Below are 25460 nucleotides of genomic sequence, written 5' to 3' on the forward strand. Positions count from 1 at the left end.
CACTTGACGCTCGAGCATCGTAGTGTCCCCTCTGCAAGGCTTAGAGCTTTGCACATCATGGTTTGCACCCAACAATAATCAATTGCGAAATTTGACAAAAACTCCCTTCCCTAAACCTAACTTCGTCTAACTCGTCAGCAATCTCCCCTCCATACTCCACCGTTAAAAACATGCAATTCATCAGACTAGTGACTATTACATACATTGCATCATGTATCTATTCATTAAGTTGCAACCATATAACACTCAACCATATACTTGCAAACCCATGCATGAACAACTTACTTAACTTCTATATTCATACTTGGCCATAGTTTAGAATACAACTCAAAACAGCCATAAATATGGTTTAAGCAAACAACACAACATCAATAATTACCCAAAAGTCAAGTGTAGAGACTCACCTTGCTTCCTTGACAGCTTAGCTTGTCCAAACGCCATAGCCTCATTTGTCCTAACAACTAAGCATAACAACCATTCATTGGTTAACTCAAAGGTATTCAAATATTAAAAACCCAGAATCCATACTTATACAAAAACTTTTCAAGAATTCTTACTTTACTTATTCCTTTAATCCACGAGTACAGAGAGGTAAGGAAACTTACCAGTTCCCCAATTTCTCTACTTCCAGACTTCAATTCATACAGCGACTACAACATGTAAAGCTTCCTTCAACTATATCTTCTTCTTTTTCGGAGCAACCGGAAAAGACTGTGCTACAAAAAGAAAAATAGGTAAACAGAATTGAAAATAATTTTGTCTTCTACACACACACCCCCTATATATACATATATATAACCAAAGTTGGCACGGTCTCCTTAGTCCTTTATAGCCAATCACCACTAATCATTTTGTCTCCCACTATGGAACCAGTCGATTCCAAGCTACCTAAACCAAAATTGAAATCCAATTATTCTCAACCAGCCACTTAAGTTTCTAAATATCTCAATAAGACCCGTCGAATTTTGCTTCTTTATAGTTATCTCCCCTACTCTTCTTTAAATTCAGATCCTCAGGAGAATCGAGTGTGACAGGAAATTTAGGTGTGTGGAAGAATGACTAGTTAAACTGTATGGTTCTTCATATCACCCAGTACCCGAAATCCTGCATTTGTGAGAATTATTTATGAAATATATTTTTAATTATTAATTAAAAAGTTATTAATTAAAATATTTTTAACATAATGATATATAATATATACTTTTATTATATAATTACATATTTATTAATTATTAATTAAAAAATTTAAGAAAAATTTAAAATAACGTGAAATAAAAAATATAAATATGAGTAGGTGAAGAATTAAACTTGAGATTTAAGAACAAAACCACTAACATTTAATCATCTGACCAAAGAAGCTAATATGTTAAATTAGTAAAAAAAAATATGTTTTGTAGAATACGTATTCAAACAAATCAATAAAAAATACTTTCTGCAGGAGACATTTTTTATTTCTCTTAAAAATTGACCTAAAATCCTAAATATTATTGAAAACCGACGTATACATCAAATTTACCATTAGGTCTCCACCCATCAAAGTTGTATTATGTAGTTAAATTAATAAATGTATTTTATGTAAAAAGAAAATTACCATAAATTTGTCCCAAAACCAAATAAAGAACTTTCTTTAACATAATAACCTTGCTTTGTTTAGCCAAATAATAACTGTCGGTGGTTTCTATTTCAGGGTTTTTTATTTTAACTTCAAAAAGGTTTCAAAACTTTGAAACTACAAGACATAACATCACATTTTTAGGGTTAAGCTTTCTTTCTTCCTTTCTTTCCCTTTAACATATTCCCCCACTCCGCCAAATGGACCCTCGAGGCGGTGATGCCATCCCCGACGGCGAAACCAACGATTTTAGATCCTCCGACCATCCCGATGATGACAAGTCTCACCCTCACACCGGGGATGGAGCTAGTCCTGGGTATTTCTCTTTTCCTTTCTTTTCTTATTTGTTTCTTGAGAAACCGAAGGAAAGTCTTGAAATTTCTATTACCCATCACTTATTCACATGTAAGAACGTGGATTGACTGAAAACTAGATTGACCTTTTTTTATTTATTTTTATATATACGCATTCTTTAGATTTACTATGTTTCCTCAGACAATGATTGAAAAAAGTAAATCTAAAGCTTGAGCGTTTTCCTTTACCTTTTAGTTAATGACTTGAAAAAAAATATGTAAATTAAGTTGGATAGAAATACCCATTTCCTTTTTTCCCCCAATTTTTCGTGGAAAGTCTGGTTTTGTATTTTAAAATAATAACGATAATGGAATAAGAGGAATTAGGGTTTTAATTTTTTTTTTTGGTTTTAGACTTACTTTTTTGATAGGATTATTTTGATGTATTTAGGTATTTGTTTCTTTGAAAGGTCGGTTTTAGTATGAATACTTTGGAAGTGATTTATGATTTATATTCAATATTTGGAAATTTGCAGCAAAATTTTTGTAGGAGGTTTAGCGAGAGAGACAAGTTCTGGTTAGTTCTTTAGCTTGTTTGTTAGAGATTTTTTTCTCTTAATCTTGTTGAATATTATAGCACAAATTGCGCCGCTCGTCGTCCGTACCGATTCGGTTGTTTTATATATTTTATGCAGCACAATTTATTGAGCATTTCGGTAAATATGGTGAAATTACGGATTCTGTGATAATGAAGGACCGGAAAACGGGACAGCCTCGTGGGTTTGGGTTTGTGACTTATGCAGAGCCTTCTGTAGTTGATAAAGTCATCGAGGAGACTCATATTATTAATGGGAAACAAGTAAGAATTAGCTTTAGTCGCAATGTTAATTTGATTGTTATGTTTCCTTATTGTAGTCTGGTGGATGCAGCTTTGTTTTTGACTTGAGGTACTGTTCTTTGTCTCGATATTTTTGGCCTATTAGGTGGAGATTAAGAGAACAATACCAAAGGGTGCTGCTGGAAGTAAGGATTTCAAGACTAGGAAGATTTTTGTAGGTGGAATTCCTTCAACCGTATCCGAAGGTGATACCATTCTTTTTCTGCCTTTAATGTGTATGACATTGAAGCTCGAGGCCGTCTAACCGATGTGGTCTTGATTCATCTTTGATTTTTGTTGCAAGTGTTAATCTATTTGGTGCAAATTGGCAGATGAGTTCAAGGACTTCTTTACACAATATGGAGTAGTCCGAGAACACCAAATCATGCGGGATCATGCTACCAATCGTTCTCGTGGTTTTGGGTTCATCACTTTTGAAACTGAGCAAGCAGTTGATGATCTTTTGGAGAAGGGAAACAAGATTGAGTTTGCCGGTGCACAGGTATATGCATTGCCGATTAAATTGATTAGATTTATGTATATTTTCTTCTTACAATTATTGACCATCAATCAAATAAGTCTCTACTTGTTGATAATTATTAACATGCAAAGTCCTTGTCATGAAGGTGTTTTTTGTGAAATATTGATCAAACCGTTTTTTGTGGGCTATTGCTTTTTTTTCCCCTCTGTGCTGTTGCCAAGTGATAGCATTTCCTTGTGCTTGTACCGTTTTGCTTTGATGTCTAGTTTTAGACCCTAAAGAAATGCTTCTTAAGATTCTATTATATTAGCAATAATTCTTTTTATATTTGCAGTTTTAAGAGTAAACCCTAAAATGAGTGTCATGATGTATCCCTTTACTTGTAGGTGGAGATAAAAAGGGCAGAGCCGAAGAAACCAAATCCTCCCCCACCTCCATCCAAACGATATAATGATTCTAGGACTGCATATGGTGGCGGATTTGGAGATGGTTATGGTAGATATGGAGGTGGTGGATTTGGTGGTGGTTATAATAGATCAAGTGGTGCTTATGGGGGTCGAGCTGGTGGTTATGGGGCATATGGGGGTGGTGAGTTTGGCAGTTATGGAGGTTATGGTGGTGGTGGCAGTGGTGGTATAGGGCCATACAGAGGAGAGCCGTCTCTTGGATACTCGGGTCGCTATGGAGGAAATTTCAACAGAGGGTATGACATGGGAAGTGGCTACGGAGGCCCAGGTGAGTTTTATGGGGGATACGGTGCTGGAGCTGCTGGTGGTGGATATGGTAGTAGCTACGATGCAGGCCTTGGTGGCGGCTACGGTGGTGGTGCTGCAGGAGGGAGTTCTTTCTATGGAAGTCGAGGGGGGTATAGTGGTGCGGGAAGTGGTCGATACCATCCCTATGGAAGATAGGCAAACTGGGAAGATCTCTGTTGAGAGGTTACAAAATGTTGTCTCAATTTGTACTATTGTAGCTCTTTTCTTATGTTCATTATTCCTTAGTTTAGTTTCTCTGTTGTTTATTTTTGGGAGTCTTTTTCAGAATTTGAGGTTTCAACTTTCTAAGGATTTGAGTATCCATTTTACTCTTTTAAAATTTAGTTTAATATAAGCTAAACTGTGAGAGCTAAGTGGTCTGATTTTGTATTTCTCTTTTAGTTGATATTAAAATGCAAACTTCCCTAGCTGTGAGATCGATTCTTGAATGAATACAGCAGCCAAAACAGCAAACATTTTTTTATATATATATGTCAGCTCTTATTTCCCTTTTGCTTTACCAAGCTTCTATTTCTCTTTCTTTACCCTTTTTGGGAAAAAATTAGCATGACTTTTTTTTTAAATAAAAAATATTTTTATAAGATATTATTATTTTTACAATTGAACTAATTATTTTTAAAGTAAATATCCGATCAACATTGCCATAAAAACATAACTATGTGATATATTATATTAAACAAATATAAAATGTAAGTCAATATGAATATGAATATAGACAAGCTTTCTTTTTTACCACCACATAATTTTCCAAAATATCTCATGAGTTCTCTGCTAAACACCATAACTTTAGCATTGCCCTTAAATATCTTATTTTGGGAGAAATCCCTTCCTCATCATGTGTTTTTGGTTAATATTTTTGTGCTTCAACTTAGCAGTGGTTCTCAGTCATGGCCTTATTATTATTATTATTTGTTTATATTCATATCTAAACTTGGTAATTATTTTTGAATTTGTCTATGATTTTTTAATTTTAAGGAGAACGAAATTTTTGATAACAAGCATGGGTTCAATCGCTACATAGAGAGCTTACAAATGTAATGAATATACTTCCTCATTGAGTGAGGCATTCCATACTGAAAGTTACTTTCTTTGATGCCAGGTTCAAGACTTCTACATACCGGATACACTGGTCGAGGGTTTTGTCACACGATTCTGATTCTTGTGAGAGTTGCGTGGCGGGAGTACACTTGACGGAGATAGACACAGCGGTAGAGAGAGAAAGGCAGCCCTCGTTATAGCTATATAACGTTGGGGGAGGGTTGTTATATTCAATCCGGTGGATATCTAAACTTGGTAATTATTTTTACATTAAAGTCTAAATTAAGCGATTATTTTAAATTGGGGTCTGGAATTTTTTTTGGTTCAACATTTTTCAAAGAAATTTCATGGACTAACTCAAACAAAAAGTGTTTATCCCAATGTGAGAACAATTATCATATTTAAATATTTAATGTTTTAGTCTGTATTTTGTAAGAAAAAAAAGTAATTTGATTATTTTTAAAGGTTAATTGTCAAATTTAACTTTTTAAAAATTAAGGATTAAATTAATAGAATATATAAATGTTAAATGTTAAATAATCATTGTGCCATTTCTAAATACAAAGCATAATAAAGCTATCAACTTGTGCATATTGCTACTCTTCTGTCCAATAGCAGTTTGTGAAACTTGGATACGATTATAACACCATATCACGGCTGCGGAATTTGTGTTCTGTTTCCATCCATGATTGTTTGCTTCTCTTATTGGAATCTGTGGTCCGAGGAATGTGTTACCATCAAAAGCCCAACCTTTATGGTCTCTGCTCTAATTCATCCACATTTATAGTTAAATCTAATTTAAGTTAGTTTAAATATTTACTTTTATTTTTATAATTTTTAGTTAAATCAAATTTAAGTTAGTTTAAATATTTAATTTAATTTATATAATTTATAGTTAAATCAATTTAAATTAGTTTAAACATTTAATTTAATTTTTATAATTTGTATAAAAATGATTATGTTTTTATTATTTTTAAAATTATTTTAAACAACCATTAATCATCAAACCAATTCTTATAATATCATTCATATTAAGACTATGAACCTAGAGGTAAGAGAATGGTTATTCTATCACCAAGATACATCTTCAACTTATACCTTGAAAAGTTTTTTTCCTTTTATTTAAAGGGCAAAAAAAAAAAGGAGTTGTCGAGAACTCAAAACCTAGTATTAACAAGAATTTAAACAACACAAGTCATAGGACTAGATTTTGAAAACTGGGTTGAATAGTCTTGGTGCTTTTTATTTGTAACGCGTTGATAGGTTTTAGGTCAATTTCTGCTATTAATGTTTGTATTATGAGTAAATTGTGTATTTAGTCTTTAAATTCTAATTTGATTATTTTTAGTCATTGTAATTTTGAATTTGAAATTTTAATCTTGATATAAATGATAATTGTTAAATCCATTAAGTTAAATTATGTTATTTTCAAAATTTTACGCAACAAGTATATTATCACATGTGTAATTAAGTTTAACTATAATTGACCTCTCTAAACTCTTCCTATATAAATAGAGTCTTGGATCATTATTTTTCACATACTTAAATTCAAAAGAAAACTGTAGAGAGAAAATTCTCTAAAGAAATTATTTTAGAAAATTTTTAGAGATATTTTTCTTATTTACAACTTGGCCTAAAAGTTTAGATAAATTGTAAAATTATCTCACTGGTAATTTTTATGAATCTCTTTTTTTTTTTTTGAAACAAGCCCACACTCGGCAAACTTGAGTTTGTAGATATTGAAGGAGACTACTAGTTAAAGCGCTTATCCTAGACGAATCGAAAATGTATAATTTTAATTAAGTGTTTATTACTTTAGATATCACAACCAAGTTCTAGTTTTAAAAAAAAAAAACTAAAACTCTGATTTTTCTCAAATCTATTTTTCATTGTGTTTTCCAAACCCGATTTTCCATCAAGCTCTACTTGCATCATCTATTTACAAGGAGAAATAGGAAAATTCTAACTGAATTAGTAAAACACAAATAATATTTATTTAATAGAAAACAATATTCTACTCTAAGTAGAATGGGGTGGGTAACACACCCTAGTAAATAATACTAGAGATTAGGGGTGAGTAAAATCCGATTCGATTTGAAAAACTCGATAAAAAATTCAAATTTTTGAATTAAATAGTTCCAGTTATTTGAGTTAATCAAGTTTTCGGATCAACTCGAATAAAAAATTAAGTTTTTCAATTTAACTCGAATATGAATTACATAATTCGAGTTATCTGAAAATCTGAATAAGAAATGACAAAACTACGTCGTTTATCAACTCGAATAAAAAATTAAGTTTTTCGATTTAATTCGAATATGAATTATACAATTCGAGTTATCCAAAACTCCGAATAAGAAACTACAAAACTACGTCGTTTGGATAAATATTTACTTTTTTAAAAGTTAAAATTCAAAATAATTAAATTAAAAGGCAAAACTACGTCGTCTTGATAAATGTTTACCTAATAAGTTAAAAGGCAAAATCATTATATTGTTCATGTAGTTAAATAATCTTTTACTTCGTTTACTAGTTAAATAATCAGTCTATCTAAACATAATATTAAGTATAAACAATAGGATTCATTAACTCGACTCGATTTGACTCGAAATTTTTTGACTCGACTCGTTTCGATTCGAAAAAAATTCAAATTGAGTTCAGTTGCTAAAATAGGATTTGTTAACTCGACTAACTTAAAAATTTTTGACTCAATTCGAGTCGACTTGATCGAATACTCACCCCTACTAGAGATGCCACCCCTCTTTCTTATAATGAGGGGATTTGAGACTCTCTTATATTGGGTCCAATTATATTTGCTTCTAATCCAATATATGTTTTCTATTTCTCAAAATATTTTATAATTTAATCCAACCCAATACATGTTTTTATTTCTCAAAATAAATATGATTTATTTAATTAATTTAATTAGATAAATTATTTTTCCAATTAAATAATTTTCTCAACCCAATTCTAATTACGTTAAAGTCATTGCATTTTTACCATAAAAGAATCTACGAGGAAATATATTTGATTTTCATATTCGATTGATTCACAATGACTAATTAATTTTATTTTCAAACTTCAATTATTTAATTAAATAATTAATAATTCAAAAACTTAAATTACTTCTCAAGTCATTTTATACTTAGTGAGAAAAAAATTCATTTGTAAATGTGACCCATTTCTCCAACTTCATTATTTTCATCCATTTTTGTTCATTTGGTTCTACATGCAATTCATTTCTGGTTTCAACGAGCTAGCAGAGGGACCGATTGAACATATTTAATTATAGCTCAAATAATTTATAATTAAATTCTAGATTTTCACCTTCTAATAATAAACTATTTAGTTAAAATGTCATTTCACTGTAGTATCACGACTGAGCTCTCCTCAATTACATACCATTACGAAAGTTATTTAATCAGTGTTTGTCTAATAATCTTGTCATAAGTGTGTTACCCTCATAGGATATCCTTAATCTCTTTGGGATAAATTTATTCTCTCAATATGATTCTATTTTATCTCATGGTAACCATTACATCTTCCTTCATGAAAATTCAATTATTATAAAATAGTAATTAAGTCATTTATCACAAAGATAAATGACTTGTGACCATGTTTACTTTTTCATCTATCATGTAATGTCAATGAGAGAATATCGTTTACCCATTAATTGGGCTATGAATTCCACTATTGTGAATGATGATATATACTGTAGAAGTCGTATACTCAACGCACCAGCTTTCGATTCTTATCTATTTAAACTCAAGCTTTTACTTACATCAAATATATGAGTCACGTATACAGTCCACCATCCACTTAGAATTAAGGTATTCCACACTATGAACGTCACAAGTGAAAAAAAATCTATAAACGAATTTAGGATCTATTCTACTTGGGTCATGTCCAATGTACTCTCAGTCAAGTCAGTCACACATATGACCCTATCCTCTAGGAGTCATGTAACAACCCAGTTTTAGCTAAATTAGAACAGTGGTTTCGAAACCACAAATTCAATATTGGTAAATTATTTTAATATTATTTTCAGTATTTACAGTATGTTATTTGATATGTGTGAAAATTTCTTGAGTTAATTTGATCATTTGAATAGTCAATTTGATGAAAAGGACTAAATCATGTAAAATACAAAAGTGGCATTCTACTTTTTAAAGGTGTTTAATTGCTATGATTTAATAAATCAAAGGTCCTTATCATGTAGTAGTCCATGATTAGTGTAATTGGACAATTATGGCCATCCATTATATGTTTATAATTAAGGTTATTTTTGGTATTTGATAATTAAAAGTTAAGTTAATAAAACAAAATGAAATTATGTTCATATTATCATCTTCCACGATCGAAAATTCATGTTTGGAGAAGCCATTGAAGCTTTCTAAGGTTCAGCTATTGCATGGTCTAATTGGTGAGTAATTTTTGCTCAGTTTTTGATGATTTCTATGTTTTTGTAATCGTTGCAGTCCAATCTAGCTAGCCCGTACCTTAGATTTCAAAACTGTTAAAGATTTTGAGAGTTTCCATTGTCAAACCTATGTGTTCTTTGATGTTTAATGTTGAAATATGAATTTTTTATGACAGATTTTTATGTTTTGTAAAGTGATTTTTGATGAAAATGCATAATAGGGATTAAATTGTGAAATGTGCAAATTGAGTGGTTAAAATGTAAAATAAATGAAAGTTTTGGGCTTCTAGGGACCTATGAATAATTTGGCCAAGCTTGGGTTTATTGAAATTATGTGAATTTTGTGTATTTGTGAATTAGGGACTAAATTGATTAAAAGTGAAAGTTTAGGGGCTAATGTGAAAATAGGCCTAAATGTATGTGTTGGACTAAAATGAATGAATGATTGATTAAATAAGTTAATTTTGAATATATTTAGATAAAAAAAAAGAGGAATCTGGAATTAGATCGGGGGAAAAACAAGGTTATCGAGTAGTTGATCCAATCTGTCAATTACGAATACAAGTTCATAAGTGGTAATTTCATTATAAAAGTATGTTAAAAGCTTTGATATTGCATAAACTGTGATTATGAGATTATGGATAATGTTTGAATTGTGAAAATAATTCTACGAATGCATTCAATGATAGAAACGGAAAGTGTGAAATCCTGGTTGAACTTTAGGAATAGATTTGGATACTAGTGTCATGTTATTTGATGATAAGTTGGGTTGGCTTTGGGCCATGATATTAGCACTTCGGGTGCAATTTATACCGATTTGGCTTCGGGCCATGCATATCGGATGATTTGGCTTCGGGCCATGATAATTGTTCTTGGGATAAGTTACCTTGATTTAGCTACAGGTCATGGTATAGGTACTTATCATATGAGACTATTAAGTATCCAATTTCTATTCCAAATGGTTCAAGGGATAAACAAATGATGTGGTTGAGAAAGAGGTTAGTACAAAATGATACAGGTATGTACAAAACCTATTCGAGTATTAAATAGAAAAAGTTCAGGGAGATGGTATTTGATCATGTTTAACACATAAGAAAGGTTTGTAGTTAATGTGAAATTGGTTGATTTATATTTATTGGATGAATTAAGTTATTCACGCACGAGCTTACTAAGCTATGAAGCTTACTTCGTGCTATTTTTCTATGTTTTATAGTGAATCAAGGCTAGCTCGGATCCAAAAGTCGTCGGGAACATCATCACACTATCGGACATCTATTTGGTACTTTTGAGTTGTGTATATATGGTATATGGCATGTATAGGCTAGATAAGATATTTTGATTGTGATTATAGCTATGAGAGTTGGCTTGTAAATGATTTTAATGTTGGTGTGTGTTTGGCTAATAGAAATGGCTTGTTAATATATATATTTTGGTTTATACAAATAACCATGAGTGATTGCTTATTTTGGCATGTTTGGTATGTGTATGGTTAATTGAATTGTGGAGTTTAAATGCTTGAGAAATGCTTTGTTGAAGTATGATTTTAGAAGTTGAGTTGATAAGTATTTGATTAGGTAAAGGGCATTAAATTGAGTATTGAATTTGTTTAAAATGGATATTGTATGAATTGTGCTTTTGGTCGATGATTTTGGCTGCCTAATTGAATGATGAAATGGTACGATTTTGGTTGTTTAGGTGAGCATGAGTTGGGATGGCAAATTGGCCTTACTAATGGCCTATTTTTGTCTACACGGGCAGAGACACGAGCGTGTGTCTCGGCCGTGTGTGACGCACGGTCATGTTACACGGCCGTGTGTGACGCACGGTCCCCTAGTGTTGATTTTAAAATGAAGTCAGTATGCTCCATACGGTCTCACACATGGGCATGTGATTGGCTGTGTGGTACAAGTCAATATACTCTTTAATTGACACACAGCTTAGCACACAGGCGTGTGACTTAGCCGTGTTGTATAAGTCAGTATACCCTCCAGTTTTCACATGGTCTGGCACATGAGCGTGTCCTCAGCTGTGTTATACAAGTTAGTATGTATGTCCTGTTTCCACATGGCCTGAGACATGGGTGTGTCTGGAGCCGTGTGAGGCACACGGCTTGTTCACACGGGCGTGTGACCCCTGTGAGGTTGAAATTTTTCTAAGTTTCCAAAATTTTTGTATGATATCGGTTTAGTCCTGAACCACTTCTAAAGCATGTTTAAGGCTTCGTAAGCCCTTATAAGGGACAATGTGATTGTGTTCAATGATTTATGAGAATGAATGCTTTATGGTTGATAAATGTATGCCATACATTGTGAATTGATCGGTAATGCGTCGTAACCCTACTCCAGCGACAAATAAGGGTGTGTTAGAAGTCATCTGCTCTGATGCCCAAGATAAAACATCTCTCCAGTTGGACTTGATAGACGACATATTAGTCTTGCAACAGAGTTGCTCATTTTTTATTAGATTAAGGACATGTTTAGGTTCATCTATTAATACAAGTTGTCTTTCCATATTACAACCCAACGACGTAATACTACTTAGTATTAGTTAAACATTAAATAAGAAGTGAACCAATATTTTCTTCTATTCCATTTTGCTTTGCATGCAAAAACATTGAGGACAATATATAAAGGGTTTTAATGTAATTAATGGATATTATTATTAAACCAATTGTTTGAAAAAAATATAGAAAATGAATATACTACATTTAGGGCATTAGATCTAACAGTATCCCACTTACCCTAGTGAAGTAGATGAGTCATATTTTGTATTCTCATGCTATCTATGTAACGACTCGGAAGTTAGTGGTATAGAAAAGTATGGTTTCAAGACCGCATTTTCATAAACCGAGCACGTAAAATATTTACAGAGTTATAATATAGGTGAATTGAATTTCGAATACATAATTTTATCGAATTAATGATTAATTAAGTTATAAAGACAAAATCATAAAGTAATTAAGTTATAGGGACTAAATCATAAAGGTGGTAAAACTATGATTACTAAAGAAACTTCAATTAGAACTTAAGGTAGGGGCCCTAAGTAACAGTTGTACCACTATGGATAGTATAGTGGATGATAGTAACAAGGTTAATCGTTTTGTTTAAATAAAAATAATTATTTAGTTAAAATTAAAGTAAAAAGAAAATTTATATTATATGTATACTACTTAAGATAACGGGGGAAGAGAAACATATCATCTTCTTCCTCCCTATTCGAAAAGTTAAGAAAGAAAATGAGCAAAACGCCAACTTAGGGTTTTGGAAGCTTTAACCTTAAAATTCAAGTAAGTCATCCATTATTTTCTTGTAATTTTTATATTTTTGAAATTTCGAGAGCTTAATTTAGTTGACCCATGTGTTATTTTTCATGACTGCTAAAGTTTTAGGAGGATGCCATTATTGAATCTTTTAAGTTTTAAGTACTAATTTGATAGATTTTAAGTGTAGTAGTATAAAGGGACTAAATTGTGAAGTTAATTGATAATTTTGTTCAACAGGGACTGAAATACAAAATTTTTGAAATTTTTAGTGGAAATGAAAAATAGGTGGTCCATTTAGGACTATAGTGAAATCGGGTTGCAAATTTGAGTTCTAGATTTAAAGTTATGTTAGTCGTGGTTTTAAGGACTAAATTGAATAAATTGTAAAAGTGGTATAAATTTGCAATTGAGTGTGAAATTGTTTGTGTAATGACGATTTGGTATGTTTGTGTTATTTTGTATCTAAATTCAATCCAGGTTCATCGAAAAAGAAAGAAAAAGACAAAATTGTCGACGAATAGCTCAAAATTTACAATTTGTATTTCTATAATATGAACTACCTTGATTTACTGCGTTATGAATTATTTTGCATGGTAAGATCATAAAGTGAGTCGGTTTTGGATAAAATGAATTGACTTAGCTTAATTTGAATAGATTGATAGAGATGAGAACTAAATTGAATAAATGTGAAAATGTTGTATATTGATATAAATGTGAAATTGAATCTATAATGTGATGAGTTATGCTTCCATATGCATGAACCAATGACTTGATGATGAGATTGAGTAATAAATTGAAACAGTGGTATATTAATGAAAGTTGAGAAATGGTTACCCTATTAACTATTCGGGTAAGGTCGAGTATATTTGGCATGCCATAGGATAGGAAGAGTTCAGGGTTACTTTGAATAGTGTTGATGAGGAAATGGGTTCCAAATCACTTGGGTTATACCGATGAGCGTAGAGTGCAACTTATTACTTAGAACTTGTCCGATGAGGCACTGGGTGCCAAACTGGTGTGATTGGTTGGATCTTTGTATCCGTCTGAGTCCAAGTCAGATTAATATGGAGTTGAAAATGTAAATGAAACAATGAGATTGAAATGAATCAGCATTAAAATTGATGATATATTGCATTTGATGTTGTATGGATAGTTGGTTTAATGAAAATACATGATTAAATATTTGGTTGATAGTTGGTTTAATGAAAATGCATGATTGAATATTTAGTAGACATATGCACCTTATTATTATTAATCAATGGTTTTGCATGTTTTATATTACATCTTAATATTTAGATTATAGAAATGCCAGTGAGTTCATACTCAATGTAAGATTTTGTTTTTCATGTGTGGGTTAGGTTTTGTTTGTGTACACCTACATCTATCAAAAATCCTAGACTCAACAAACATAGTGAATATTCCTTTTTGTCATAATATATGGCATGTACCTAAATGTGTCATTTGATATTTTGTGATGTTTGAGTAAGGAAATGTAGATGTTAATAGTTTGATTAAGTAATGATGTTATGGTTCATGTTTGATATTTTGGGATAAATGATGCATGTGTATATGTGTTAACTAATAATGGTACGAATCATGTGATTAAAAGTGTGTGATGTAGTGCGTTTGGTATAAGATAACATGGTAGTTAGATTTCTATGCACCCCAAAGTTTGGTTGATGTTGAATGGTATAAGATAATGTAGTAAAGTATAATAAGTATATATATAGTAAGAGTGGATGCTATGGAATAGTAGTTTGTGTTGAATCATGTACAAAGATAAAATAGTACATTGATAACTTTTGGTAAAAGAAAGAATAGGTAATGGATGTGAGAATGAATAAATGAAGTGCATGTGAAAATTTTTGACACAATTTGGATTGAAAATACTATGATGATAGTTTGTTGAATGTGATGATGCTTGAATATGAATTAGTATGTTTCTGGTTGATGTTTTAAGGTTTATAAATATATCTAAAGGTATCATTTGAATTTTAGGTGATTTTGGTATGAAATGAGAATTTTAAAGATAAATCTTTATCATTCATGCGCATAAGTATCGATATTATAGCATTTGGTATCAATACTTGACCATAAGAACAGTTTTCTAAAACAAACAAAATATAAAATTGGTATCAATACTTATAAAAGTATCGATATTAATTGATCAAGGAATGATACTTTTAAAATTGGTATCGATAAAATGTGTTGCTTAAAATTTTCAAAATTGACAGAATGCCGTATCGAAACTAAAATAAGTATCGATATTTTTCTAACAATTATCAATACTTTATATAAGATATCGATACCTTCCTTAAAATTTTGTAAACTTAAAATTTATTCATATTTAATAGCTCAGATATTAAGGTTTGTTGCTTGTGTATTTGTTATAATTTAATTTGAAATATAATAGTGTTTATAATCATGTGATTTGGTTTTATATTGAATGGATGTTGTTAGTTACTCAGGCGAAAAATGTGATATCCTATGGCTTAGATCTAGCGATCGCGTCGAGTAATAGGGTGTTACAATCTACATGTTTCTCAAAACTCTTAGCTATTAGAGCCTTGGTAAATGAGTCTGCAAGGTCGTCCTTTGATGCTACTTTGACAACATCCATTATTTCATCTGCTACTACCTCCCTTAAGATATGATACTTTCTATCAATGTGCTTCGTCCTCTTCTAGTTTCTAGTTTCCTTGGTGTTAGCTATTGTTGCACTATTATCACAATACAATGTGATAGCTTTTCTCATACCAAGAATGACTTCAAGATCTATAAGCTTTTCTCATACCAAGAATGACTTCAAGATCTATAAGGAACTTTTGAAGCCATATTGTTTCTTTTGTTTCCTCAAATGCAATCACATACCAGTCCTTGGGGGGGGCTTGCCTCCTCGTTCCCTTTTACCTATGCCATGATGCTCATGGGCAGTACAACTTTGCTTAACACTTCTTCGTACTATATACCCATCGCTTAGGGCAAAGAGACATCTCAGTGTCAATTTCCTTAAATCTCGACACGTTTGGAAGTTTAAATTGGTATAGTCGTTATGAGTAAGATCTCCTTTGGAATACACAAGCATATAATCCCTTGTTCTCCATAAATACTTGAGTATATGCTTAACTTCTTGTTAGTATCTTGGACTAGGATTCGCCTAATATTGACTCACCAACCCTACTATGAAATAGATATCTAGACGTGTGCATAATATAACATACATGAAACGTTCTACTGTTAAAGCATAAGGAACTTTTCTCATGTGTTCTCTTTCTTTCGTTGTCTTAGGACAATCCTCTAAAGAAAGGTGGACCACGCCCTAAAGAATCAACACTAATACAAATATAATCTATGCGGTGTATTGCAAATGTGACATGTCAGTTGTAATATTTGTAGTGTTATAATAAAACACCCTAGTATTTCAAGTGTCACACCTGGGTTCTTTTAAGTCTAGAAGTTAGGAATAAGTTGGGGTTAAATTGAGAGAAGTCGTAAGTTGGCGGCCTCTACTGAAAAGTAAAGAAAAGCTAAGTGACTGATTTGGATAATGGTTGAGATCCAATTTTGGTTTAGTTAGATTAAAACTACTTGGTTCCTTAGTGGGAGACACAATGATTACTAACGAATGGTTTTTATAAGGTTGATAACTGAGTGATAATGACTATAAATAGTTGGGAAATGACTTCTCGGTGAGAATTATTTTCACTTCTATTTCATTTTATTCTCTTCTTCATCTTCCTCTTTGGTTCCTGTGAAGCAGAAATAATTACAATAAGCTCTGCATGGAGCTGTGATCCTAAGGTTTGAGTCGAAAAAGTAGAGAATCCAGTAAGTTAGTAAGATTTTTAATCCTTTAATATATGTAAGGTTAAGAAAACAAAGTTAAGAATTTTTAGAACCTTTTTAGTGGTTCTGAATGTTTCTGAAAAACTGAGTTTTTAGCTAAAAATATTGCTTTTAACTCATGAATTCGGTTATACTACTTAGCTGCCAGGAGGATGGAAGCACTGGCATTTGGAAAAGCTAAGTTGGTGAGGCAAAATAAGTATCAGGTGAGTTTCTATACTCCATCCCTGGAATGCTGCATGACTGGCATGATTCTATGTTGAGTCTAGAATGAGTTCTAGGATTTTTGTGTTTGAAAGTGCTATGTATGCATAAGGTTGAATAGGTTCATGAGTATCCGTAAGAGTGTCAGTATGCAATGAATGGTTGTTGAAATTCATGCCTAAGTTTGGCGTACTTCATGTTAGTATGTTTTTGTGATTATATACATGGGTATGCATGCTTATGAATTGTGGGGTACAAAGGAAAATGTATTGACGGGATATGTAACATCCTGATTTTTGGGTTTATTCGTAATTTTCAATATTTTGTAAAGATTTTTAAAATTTTGTATTTGGATGTGGAATTAGTATTTTGAGTAGGTAAATGGGCTTATAGAAGGCCCATGAGTTGGCCAAAACCCAGTTGAATTTTTGGAATTTTAGACTTAGGAGTTAGGGGTTACGCTAAGTGGCCTTAAGTGGAGTGATGGGTAAATTGCATCACAAATGAGCCTTTGGTAAAGTGGCTAAGTGATGCCACTAGGGAGCTATGAAGGTGGCGTGTAAGTGTTGGGGGAAGACCTGGGTTCGATTCGCTTTGTTGGCAAATAGATGCATTTATTTTTTAGTGCAGGAGGGTAAGTGTTGGAGTTCGTGGATTCTCGCTAGAGGAGAGTTGGATCGGTTTAACTGCTTGGATTAAGGAGTGATAAGGGAGAGATTTAAGGATTGGGATGAGGCTAGGAGTTAGCCGAATGGGGGAATTGAAGAGGGAAAATCGGTGGGGGATTATGAGGGTAGTATTTCGCACTTAGGGTATTGTTGGTGCCGTTTTCTTCGCTTTTACACCTTAGTATTGTTCTTTCTCTCTTTTTCCTCTCTAGCGAAACTACCACCTCCCTACTCTTCTTCTTCTATTTTTCTTCTTCAAACTATTCATCATACCTACTATTCATCAACACTTTTGCCGAATCCATAAAAGCCGAAATCCTCGTGATCACCGCTGTGCGGATTTCTTCAAAGCCGTGTTCTCCTATATTCTTTTGCTTTTATTAATTTACAAATTATCTTTTCTTAATCTCGGATTCTCGACCGCAATTCTACTTCAAGGTTGTAGCCCGCATTATCATCTCCTTCATCACACAAAAGCCGAAAAACCATAGAATTGGGGGCTTATAGCCGGAACTTCAGAACTCCGGGAGTCGAGTTTTTACCATCGTTTGAAAGATAAATCTACACCAGATTGCGTGGAGATCAAAAAGGAGTAAGGGGTAAGTGTTCATCATCTCGATCTGGTTATATTTTACAAAGTTAGGAAAAGCCAAGTCTCTAAAATATAGAGAGTGTCGAATTGGGCATGTGGCTCTAAAGGTTTTAATCGACGTTTTCATCAATGATTAGTGTCTTCTTAAGTGTTGGATTGAAAGCGTGAATCATTGGAGCAATCGGATTCGGAGCTAGCTATCGATTTTGGCAAAAGGTAAGATTTCAAAGGCTTGTAGGGACATGGTTCGATCATGGGTGAGTTAAGTTTTGGAGTTTAGTGATTATGGTTTGTAAATAAGCACTGTGCTAATCAATTGTAAGATATCGGAAGAGATCTCGAAGCGATCGTCGCATAAATCGGTGTGTACCGAACACCCTTCTTTAGTTCAATTCAAGAAAAGCCGAAATGTCGAAATCCGGCATTTCATGGTCATGTGGGTATGCGAATGCTCTCAAGTCATAGAGTAATTGTTAGATCCGCACCGCAAGGTGGTAAGCACGTTCAGCGTGACGTTTTAGCGTATTTCGAAAAAAGGGCTCGATGGGCCAAAAGCGGGCCCAATGGGCTTACTGGACCAATATGGGTAAGAGATGGGCAAATTAGCTCGTTAGGTAGATGGTGGAATCAAATTGCATAAAACCGATAAAATTACTGAATTAGCTTGTGCGAGAGCGTAGATCACGAAATTACCCCTAAAGAGCATAATTACCGATATACCCCTAGGGTTTTAAATTGGTTGAACGCTTGATTGATTACTACTTGTATTTTGCATGATATGCATTTATTAATATCTGTTGCATGGGATTGGGGTATTAATGGAGGACGATGAAAGTGGTTCATCCACGTCTTGGAGGCTTTGCCTCAATCGATCGAATTTGAGCGCCGCTGTCGCAAGCGTGGTGTGTAGGCTGGGTGGGTTGAGATATTCCCACATGGTGTGTAGGGTTGGTACAGGCGGTGTAGCGGTTGGTGGGTTGAGTAGTCTCCCCAGATGGGCTTGCATTCATTATTACTGTTGATACTCATGTTACTGAACTGGGCCTATGGGCCACATTGTTATGTAAAAAGGGGCTAAGGCCTTGCTACTGTATTCTGAAAAGGGCTTCGGCCTACTGTGTACTGTTATCTGAATAGGGCTTAGGCCCAATGGGCTCGAGCTGAATTGGGCTTTGGATGGGTTTCTGTATACACTGAGTTTTCCCAAACTCACCCCCTTCCTCTTCCATCCTTGCAGGTGAGCCCTAGAATTGGTGGACTTGGAGCTGGGCGGGATTCAGAGTGGCCATGAAGATTGATTGCTGATTTTAAATAAGTTTAATATTTATTTTGGATTATTTTTATTATGCTTAAAGTTGTAATAAGGTCGCTCTTTTTAATTACTTATATTTTGGGGATTATTAAACTGGCTAGCACTAGGGTTCGTTTTATAAAATCTACTTGTTTTTAAAAAGATCACGATGACGCGCAAAGTTTCCGCAAAGTAAATGTTTTCCCAAGAAAAATAAATATTTTAAGCAAACGATTTGCAACCTTAATCATTTTCTTAAGCTGGTCATAATCAAACGGTTTTCTCAAAATTATACGAGATGTCAGAGTGTGGCAATGGCGGTGTGCATGTCTAGGATTGGATCCGAAGAGAGCTTGGTACTTAAGCAGTCCGACGGACTCACCTCCTCTTCTTCCTGGTTTTCTACGTGGTGCGCAACTTCCATTCACTTTAACTTACTTTTAAAAGTGTCTTTTACAACACCAACTCAGCTTTTCCAAACTAAGTGTTTTGAACGCATCAATGTGGCGCATCAGATCCGGTCATAACATCCAGGCCGGGTTTGGGGTGTTACATTTAGTGGTATCAGAGCCTAGGTTGCAACAACTCGGCTGTGGATCGGGTCCGAAAATCTTTTCAAAAACTTGGGCCTAAGAAGGGTATTTTTGGAAATAGTAAGTTTCTCGAAGATATTCAAGTTTTTTTCTATTTGTTAAACGGGGTTAAATCAATAGTTTTAAAATAAAAGTGTTTCCAAATGAAATCTTTTTATTTTCGGTAAACAAAAACATGGTTTTTAATTTTTACATGGACTGATAAGGAAATGGCACACTGAATCCCCGGCACCAAGTCTATAAGTGATCTTTTTCTGCTTTAAGTATTTATATGGAACTGTACTGTAAATAATACTGCAGATAGTATTGAGCCTTAGAGATAGAGCTATTGATGATGTAGTATTAGGACTACAAGACTGAAACCGTAGCTAAATTATGATTGCGCGAAATAACTCTGAAACTCTATCTGTTCATAAGATATTCTGTAATAAACAATGAAACCAGTAAACTAATGTCATAAAATTCGTGAATCGATAAATCGTTATGAGTACAAGGGCTACTCGAGGAAGAGGCCGTGGTCGAGGCCGAGGTAGCATTCAAGCTGGATCGCCTCATCCGAACACATGCCGGTGGCGGGTACGCCCACCATCGATTAATGAAAATGGGCCGTATGACCGGCCGCAGGGATGACGCTTTGTCTCGTGCCATGTTGAGGGTTTTGGAAAGGGTGGCGAAGCTAACGTCGGGCCCATGAATAGGGGTCCATTTCGAACGACTTGGCCAATGGAGTGAGATTTTTAGGCGATCTGAGTGGCCCCAAATGTGGCCGAATCTTGGTTGGAAGCCACGAGCGGATCATGGACGACTGGACCGCTTTCAGAGAGCGAAGTTGAAAGGCGATGTCGTTCTTTGCGGGATAAAGCGTATCGATGGTGGATTCTTGTGAGAGAAGGTACCCGGTGAGAGGGTAACATGGGAGCTGTTCAAACAGACCTTTAAGGCAAAATATGTTGGAGCTAGCTATGTAGATGCACGCAGAAAGGAGTTCGAAACGACTCGTGGAAATAAGACCATTCTTGAATATGAGGCGGAGTTTATACGATTGAGTCGGTATGCTAATGGCATCGTTTCCACTTGAATCTGAAGCGCAGCGCACGTTTTGAGGATGGCCTTAGAGATGAGTTAAGGGTGCTCATAGCTCCGCAGAGAGCGAGATTTTATTTGACTTTGGTAGAAGGCTAAGATAGCCGAGGAAGTGAAGTAAACCGAACGGAGGAATCGTGATAAGGATCGAAATCGGTTCAGGAGGGATGCTGGACCAGCGGGTGCTGTAAAGCGGAATGTTAAGAGAGCTAGGATGGAGGAACCGGTTCGAGCAGTTCCGGTGAACACAGGTAGACCGCAAGCTTATAGAGATTACGGCAGAATGCATCAAGGAGAGTGCTGGAAGCGTTCTGGGGCTTGTTTTCATTGTGGGTCTAAGGAGCATAGGATTAAGGATTGTCCTAGGAGGGCCACTCGTGCTCGTGTGGCGAACAAGGGGTCAGGCGACCGGCTCAACCTGTGAGGGATGGACTGTCGCTGCCAAGAGGTCGTGGACAAGGTCGCGGTGGTAATGGCCGTGGACGTGGGGCACCCGGCAGGGGTATTGGTAACGCGGATGCTCGTCAGCCAGCTTTGGTGTATGCTGCTCGTCGCCGCGAGAAGGGTGACGCACCTGATGTCATAACTGGTACGTTTTTTTATCTATGGTGTACCTTATACTGCTCTGATTGATGTGGGATCAACCCATTCGTTTGTGGCATATAACATTTCTGGGGCACTAGGCGTGCACATCGAGGAGACTGTATGTGGGGTGTCTGTGATAAGTCCTTTAGGTCATTCGGTTAAGGTAGAGAAACTCTTCAAGGAGGTGCCTCTGGAGATTCAAGGCAGGGTTTTCTGTGGGGATTTGATGGAGTTACCATTTGAGGAATTCGATTTGATACTAGGGATGGATTGGTTGACCAAGCATAAGGTAACTTTGGATTGTGCAGCTAAGAGGATGGTGTTAAGAACTGTCAATGATGAAAAGGTTATGATTATTGGAGAACGAAGGGATTACTTATCCAATGTAGTATCGGCGTTGAGGGCTGAGAAACTGATGCGCAAGGGATGCGAGGCATATCTGGCTTTGGTAAGTCAAGTTGAAACTGAGGATCTGACTGTGGAGACCATCAGAACTGTTAGGGAATTCCGGGATGTTTTTCCGGAAGAGCTTCCTGGATTACCTCCGAATCGGGAAGTTGAGTTTGGAATCAATTTGTTGCCTGGAACGGCTCCAGTATCTATTGCACCCTATAGGATGGCTCCGAAGGAGTTGGTGGAACTGAAGGCTCAAATTCAAGAGCTATTAGATAGAGGCTTCATTAGGCCTAGTGTGTCTCCTTGGGGAGCACCGGTCTGTTGTGAAGAAGAAGGACGAACGATGCGCATGTGATCGATTATCGCCATTGAATAAACCGACGATTAAGAATAAGTATCCACTACCAAGGATTGATGACTGTTCGATCAACTTAGGGAGCTTCGGTATTCTCCAAAATCGATCTTCGTTCTAGATACCATCAGCTAAGGGTAAAAGAAGGGGATATTCATAAGACAGCATTTCGAACTCGATATGGACATTATGAGTTTGTGGTCATGCCGTTTGGGTTAACGAACGCACCTGCAGCTTTTATGGATCTGATGAATCGAGTATTCCAACCTTACTTGGATCGGTTTGTAGTCGTCTTTATCGACGATATCTTGGTATACTCTGAAACGGAGGCGAAGCATGATGAGCATCTCCGTATTGTGCTGCAAGTGTTAAGGGAAAAGGAGCTCTATGCGAAATTTAGCAAGTGTGAATTCTGGTTGAGGGAGGTAACTTTCCTAGGGCATGTGGTCTCTGCCGAGAGGATTAAGGTGGATCCTCGTAAAATTGAAGCGATTCTGGAATGGAAGCCACCTAGGTCAGTATCGGAAATTCGGAGTTTCCTAGGGTTGGCAGGTTACTACAGAAGGTTGTGGAGGGTTTCTCGGTGATGGCGGCGCCTTTGACAAAGCTCATAAGGAAAGGAGTACCATTTGTTTGGACCGAGAAACAGCAAAAAGCTTTTGATCGGTTGAAAAAGGTATTGACTGAAGCGCCAGTGTTGATTCAACCGGTGTCTGGGAAGGACTTCATTGTATATAGCGATGCGTCGCATGTGGGGTTAGGTTGCGTACTGATGCAAGAGGGCAAGGTGGTCGCTTATGCATCACGACAGCTTAAGGCTCATGAGGTGAATTACCCTACGCATGATTTGGAGCTAGCAGCGGTGAGTTTTGCGTTAAAAATTTGGAGACATTATTTATATGGGGAGAAGTGCATCATATACACCGATCATAAGAGCTTAAAGTATTTGTTGACTCAGAAGGAGTTGAACCTTAGGCAACGAAGGTGGGTGGAGTTGCTTAAAGACTACGACTGTTCGATAGAGTACCACCCAGGAAAGGCTAATGTGGTGGCGGATGCATTGAGTCGAAGGGTTGTTACGGATTTGAGAGCCTTGTTCGCACAATTAAGTCTATACGATGATGGAAGCTTGTTGGCAGAACTGCAAATAAGGCCTACTTGGACTGAGCAGATTAAGGAAAAACAGTTGAAGGGCGATTCATTAGCTCTTGGTTCCAAGCAAATTAAGAGTGGTGAGAACAAGGATTTTGGGTTGAACAATGAAGGAGTTCGTGTTTTCGTGGAAGGGTTTGTATTCCAAAGGACCTGAATCGAGGCGATTAATTCTAAAAGAGGCTCATGGTGGACTCGTGCCATGCATCTGGAGGGAATAAGTTATACCGAGACTTGCGAGAGGTGTCTTGGTGGCCGGATTAAAGCGAGAGGTGACCGAATTTGTGGGAAATGTCTGACATGCCAGCAAGTTAAGGCTGAGCACCAACTGCCGTCGGGATTATTACAACCAGTGAAAATTCCACTATGGAAGTGGGAAAGAGTAACAATGGACTTTGTGAGTGGGTTACCTTTGACACCTACCAAGAAAGATTCGGTGTGGGTAGTTGTGGATAGGTTAACAAAATCTGCTCATTTCATACCTGTTCGTACCGACTACTCACTGCAAAAGTTGGCCAAGTTATACGTGGCGGAGGTAGTGCGACTGCATGGTGTGCCAGAGTCAATAATTTCTGATCGAGACCCTAGGTTTACGTCTCAATTTTGGCGGAAGTTGCAAGAAGCGTTGGGAACACGATTGGATTTTAGCACTGCTTTTCACCCACGCATGATGGACAATCGAGAAAGGGTTATTCAGGTTCTGGAGGATATGTTGAGAGGTTGTATCATCGATTTTCGTGGAAGTTGGGAGGACTATTTACCATTGGCGGAGTTTGCGTACAATAATGACTATCAAGCAAGCATTGAGATGGCACCATATGAAGCGTTTTATGGGCGAAGATGTCGTATAATCGACGTGTTGGACGAGTTGGGTGAACGACGAGTGCTTGGACCGAATTGGTGGCGTATAATCGAAAGCAAGGTTAAGGCGATAAGGGTCGGTTAAAGGAGGCATCCGATAGCGTAAGTCGATGCGGATTTGAAGCGCAAAGAGATTGAGTTAGCGGTGGGGATATGGTTTTCTTGAAGGTTTCCCTTGGAAGAAAATTTTGAGATTTGGTAAGAAGGGTAAGTTGAGCCCACGGTTTATTGGGCCTTACCGGATTGTTAAGCGGGTTGGACCAAGTGGCTTATCACTAGAGTTACCACGTAATCGCATCGTATCCACGACGTTTTCCATGTATCCATCTTCGAGGCGGTATCGATCCGACCCAACTCATATCATACCATTTGTGAAATCGAGGTGCGATCGATTTAACTTTCAAAGAGGAAACAGTGCAAATACTTGATCGTGACGTCAAGATGTTGAGAAGGAAATCGGCCCACTAGTGAAAGTACTTTGGAGAAACCATGGCAAGGAAGAAGCTACTTGGGAGATCGAGGAGGCGATCGTCAACAGTACCCTCAACTGTTCTGATAAGGTAAAATTTCGAGGTCGAAATTTCTTTAAGGAGGGTAGAGTTGTAACATCCTGATTTTCGGGTTTATTCGCAATTTTCAATATTTTGTAAAGATTTTTAAAATTTTGTATTTGGATGTGGAATTAGTATTTTGAGTAGGTAAATGGGCTTATAGAAGGCCCATGAGTTGGCCAAAACCAGTTGAATTTTTGGAATTTTTGACTTAGGAGTTAGGGGTTCGGCTAAGTGGCCTTAAGTGGAGTGATGGGTAAATTGCATCACAAATGAGCCTTTGGTAAAGTGGCTAAGTGGCGCCACTAGGGAGCTATGAAGGTGGCGTGTAAGTGTTGGGGAAGACACAGGTTCGATTCTCTTTGTTGGCAAATAGATGCATTTATTTTTTTAGTGCGGGAGGGTAAGTGTTGGAGTTCGTGGATTACGCTAGAGGAGAGTTGGATCGGTTTAACTGCTTGGATTAAGGAGTGATAAGGGAGAGATTTAAGGGATTGGGATGAGGCTAGGAGTTAGCCAAATGGGGGAAT

The 25460-nt window shown here is 35.8% G+C and overlaps 1 protein-coding gene across 2 annotated transcripts; it reads left to right on the plus strand.

The window, feature by feature from the left end:
• Window positions 1-1672: 1672 nt before the first annotated feature.
• LOC108453973 (heterogeneous nuclear ribonucleoprotein 1) lies at window positions 1673-4392 on the plus strand. 2 transcript variants are annotated; one of them, XM_017752244.2, is made up of 6 exons: window positions 1674-1928; window positions 2442-2482; window positions 2601-2764; window positions 2889-2988; window positions 3115-3284; window positions 3650-4392. In XM_017752244.2, the coding sequence occupies exons 1-6, from the start codon at window positions 1813-1815 to the stop codon at window positions 4172-4174; spliced, it is 1116 nt and encodes a 371-aa protein (XP_017607733.1). In that variant the 5' UTR covers window positions 1674-1812; the 3' UTR covers window positions 4175-4392. The 2 variants fall into 2 exon arrangements, with proteins under 2 accessions (XP_017607734.1, XP_017607733.1); XM_017752245.2 differs by lacking the exon at window positions 2442-2482 and having other exon boundaries at window positions 1673-1928.
• Window positions 4393-25460: the final 21068 nt, after the last annotated feature.

The sequence above is a fragment of the Gossypium arboreum genome, chromosome 9 (assembly GCF_025698485.1).
Source record: "Gossypium arboreum isolate Shixiya-1 chromosome 9, ASM2569848v2, whole genome shotgun sequence".
NCBI lineage: Eukaryota > Viridiplantae > Streptophyta > Magnoliopsida > Malvales > Malvaceae > Gossypium > Gossypium arboreum.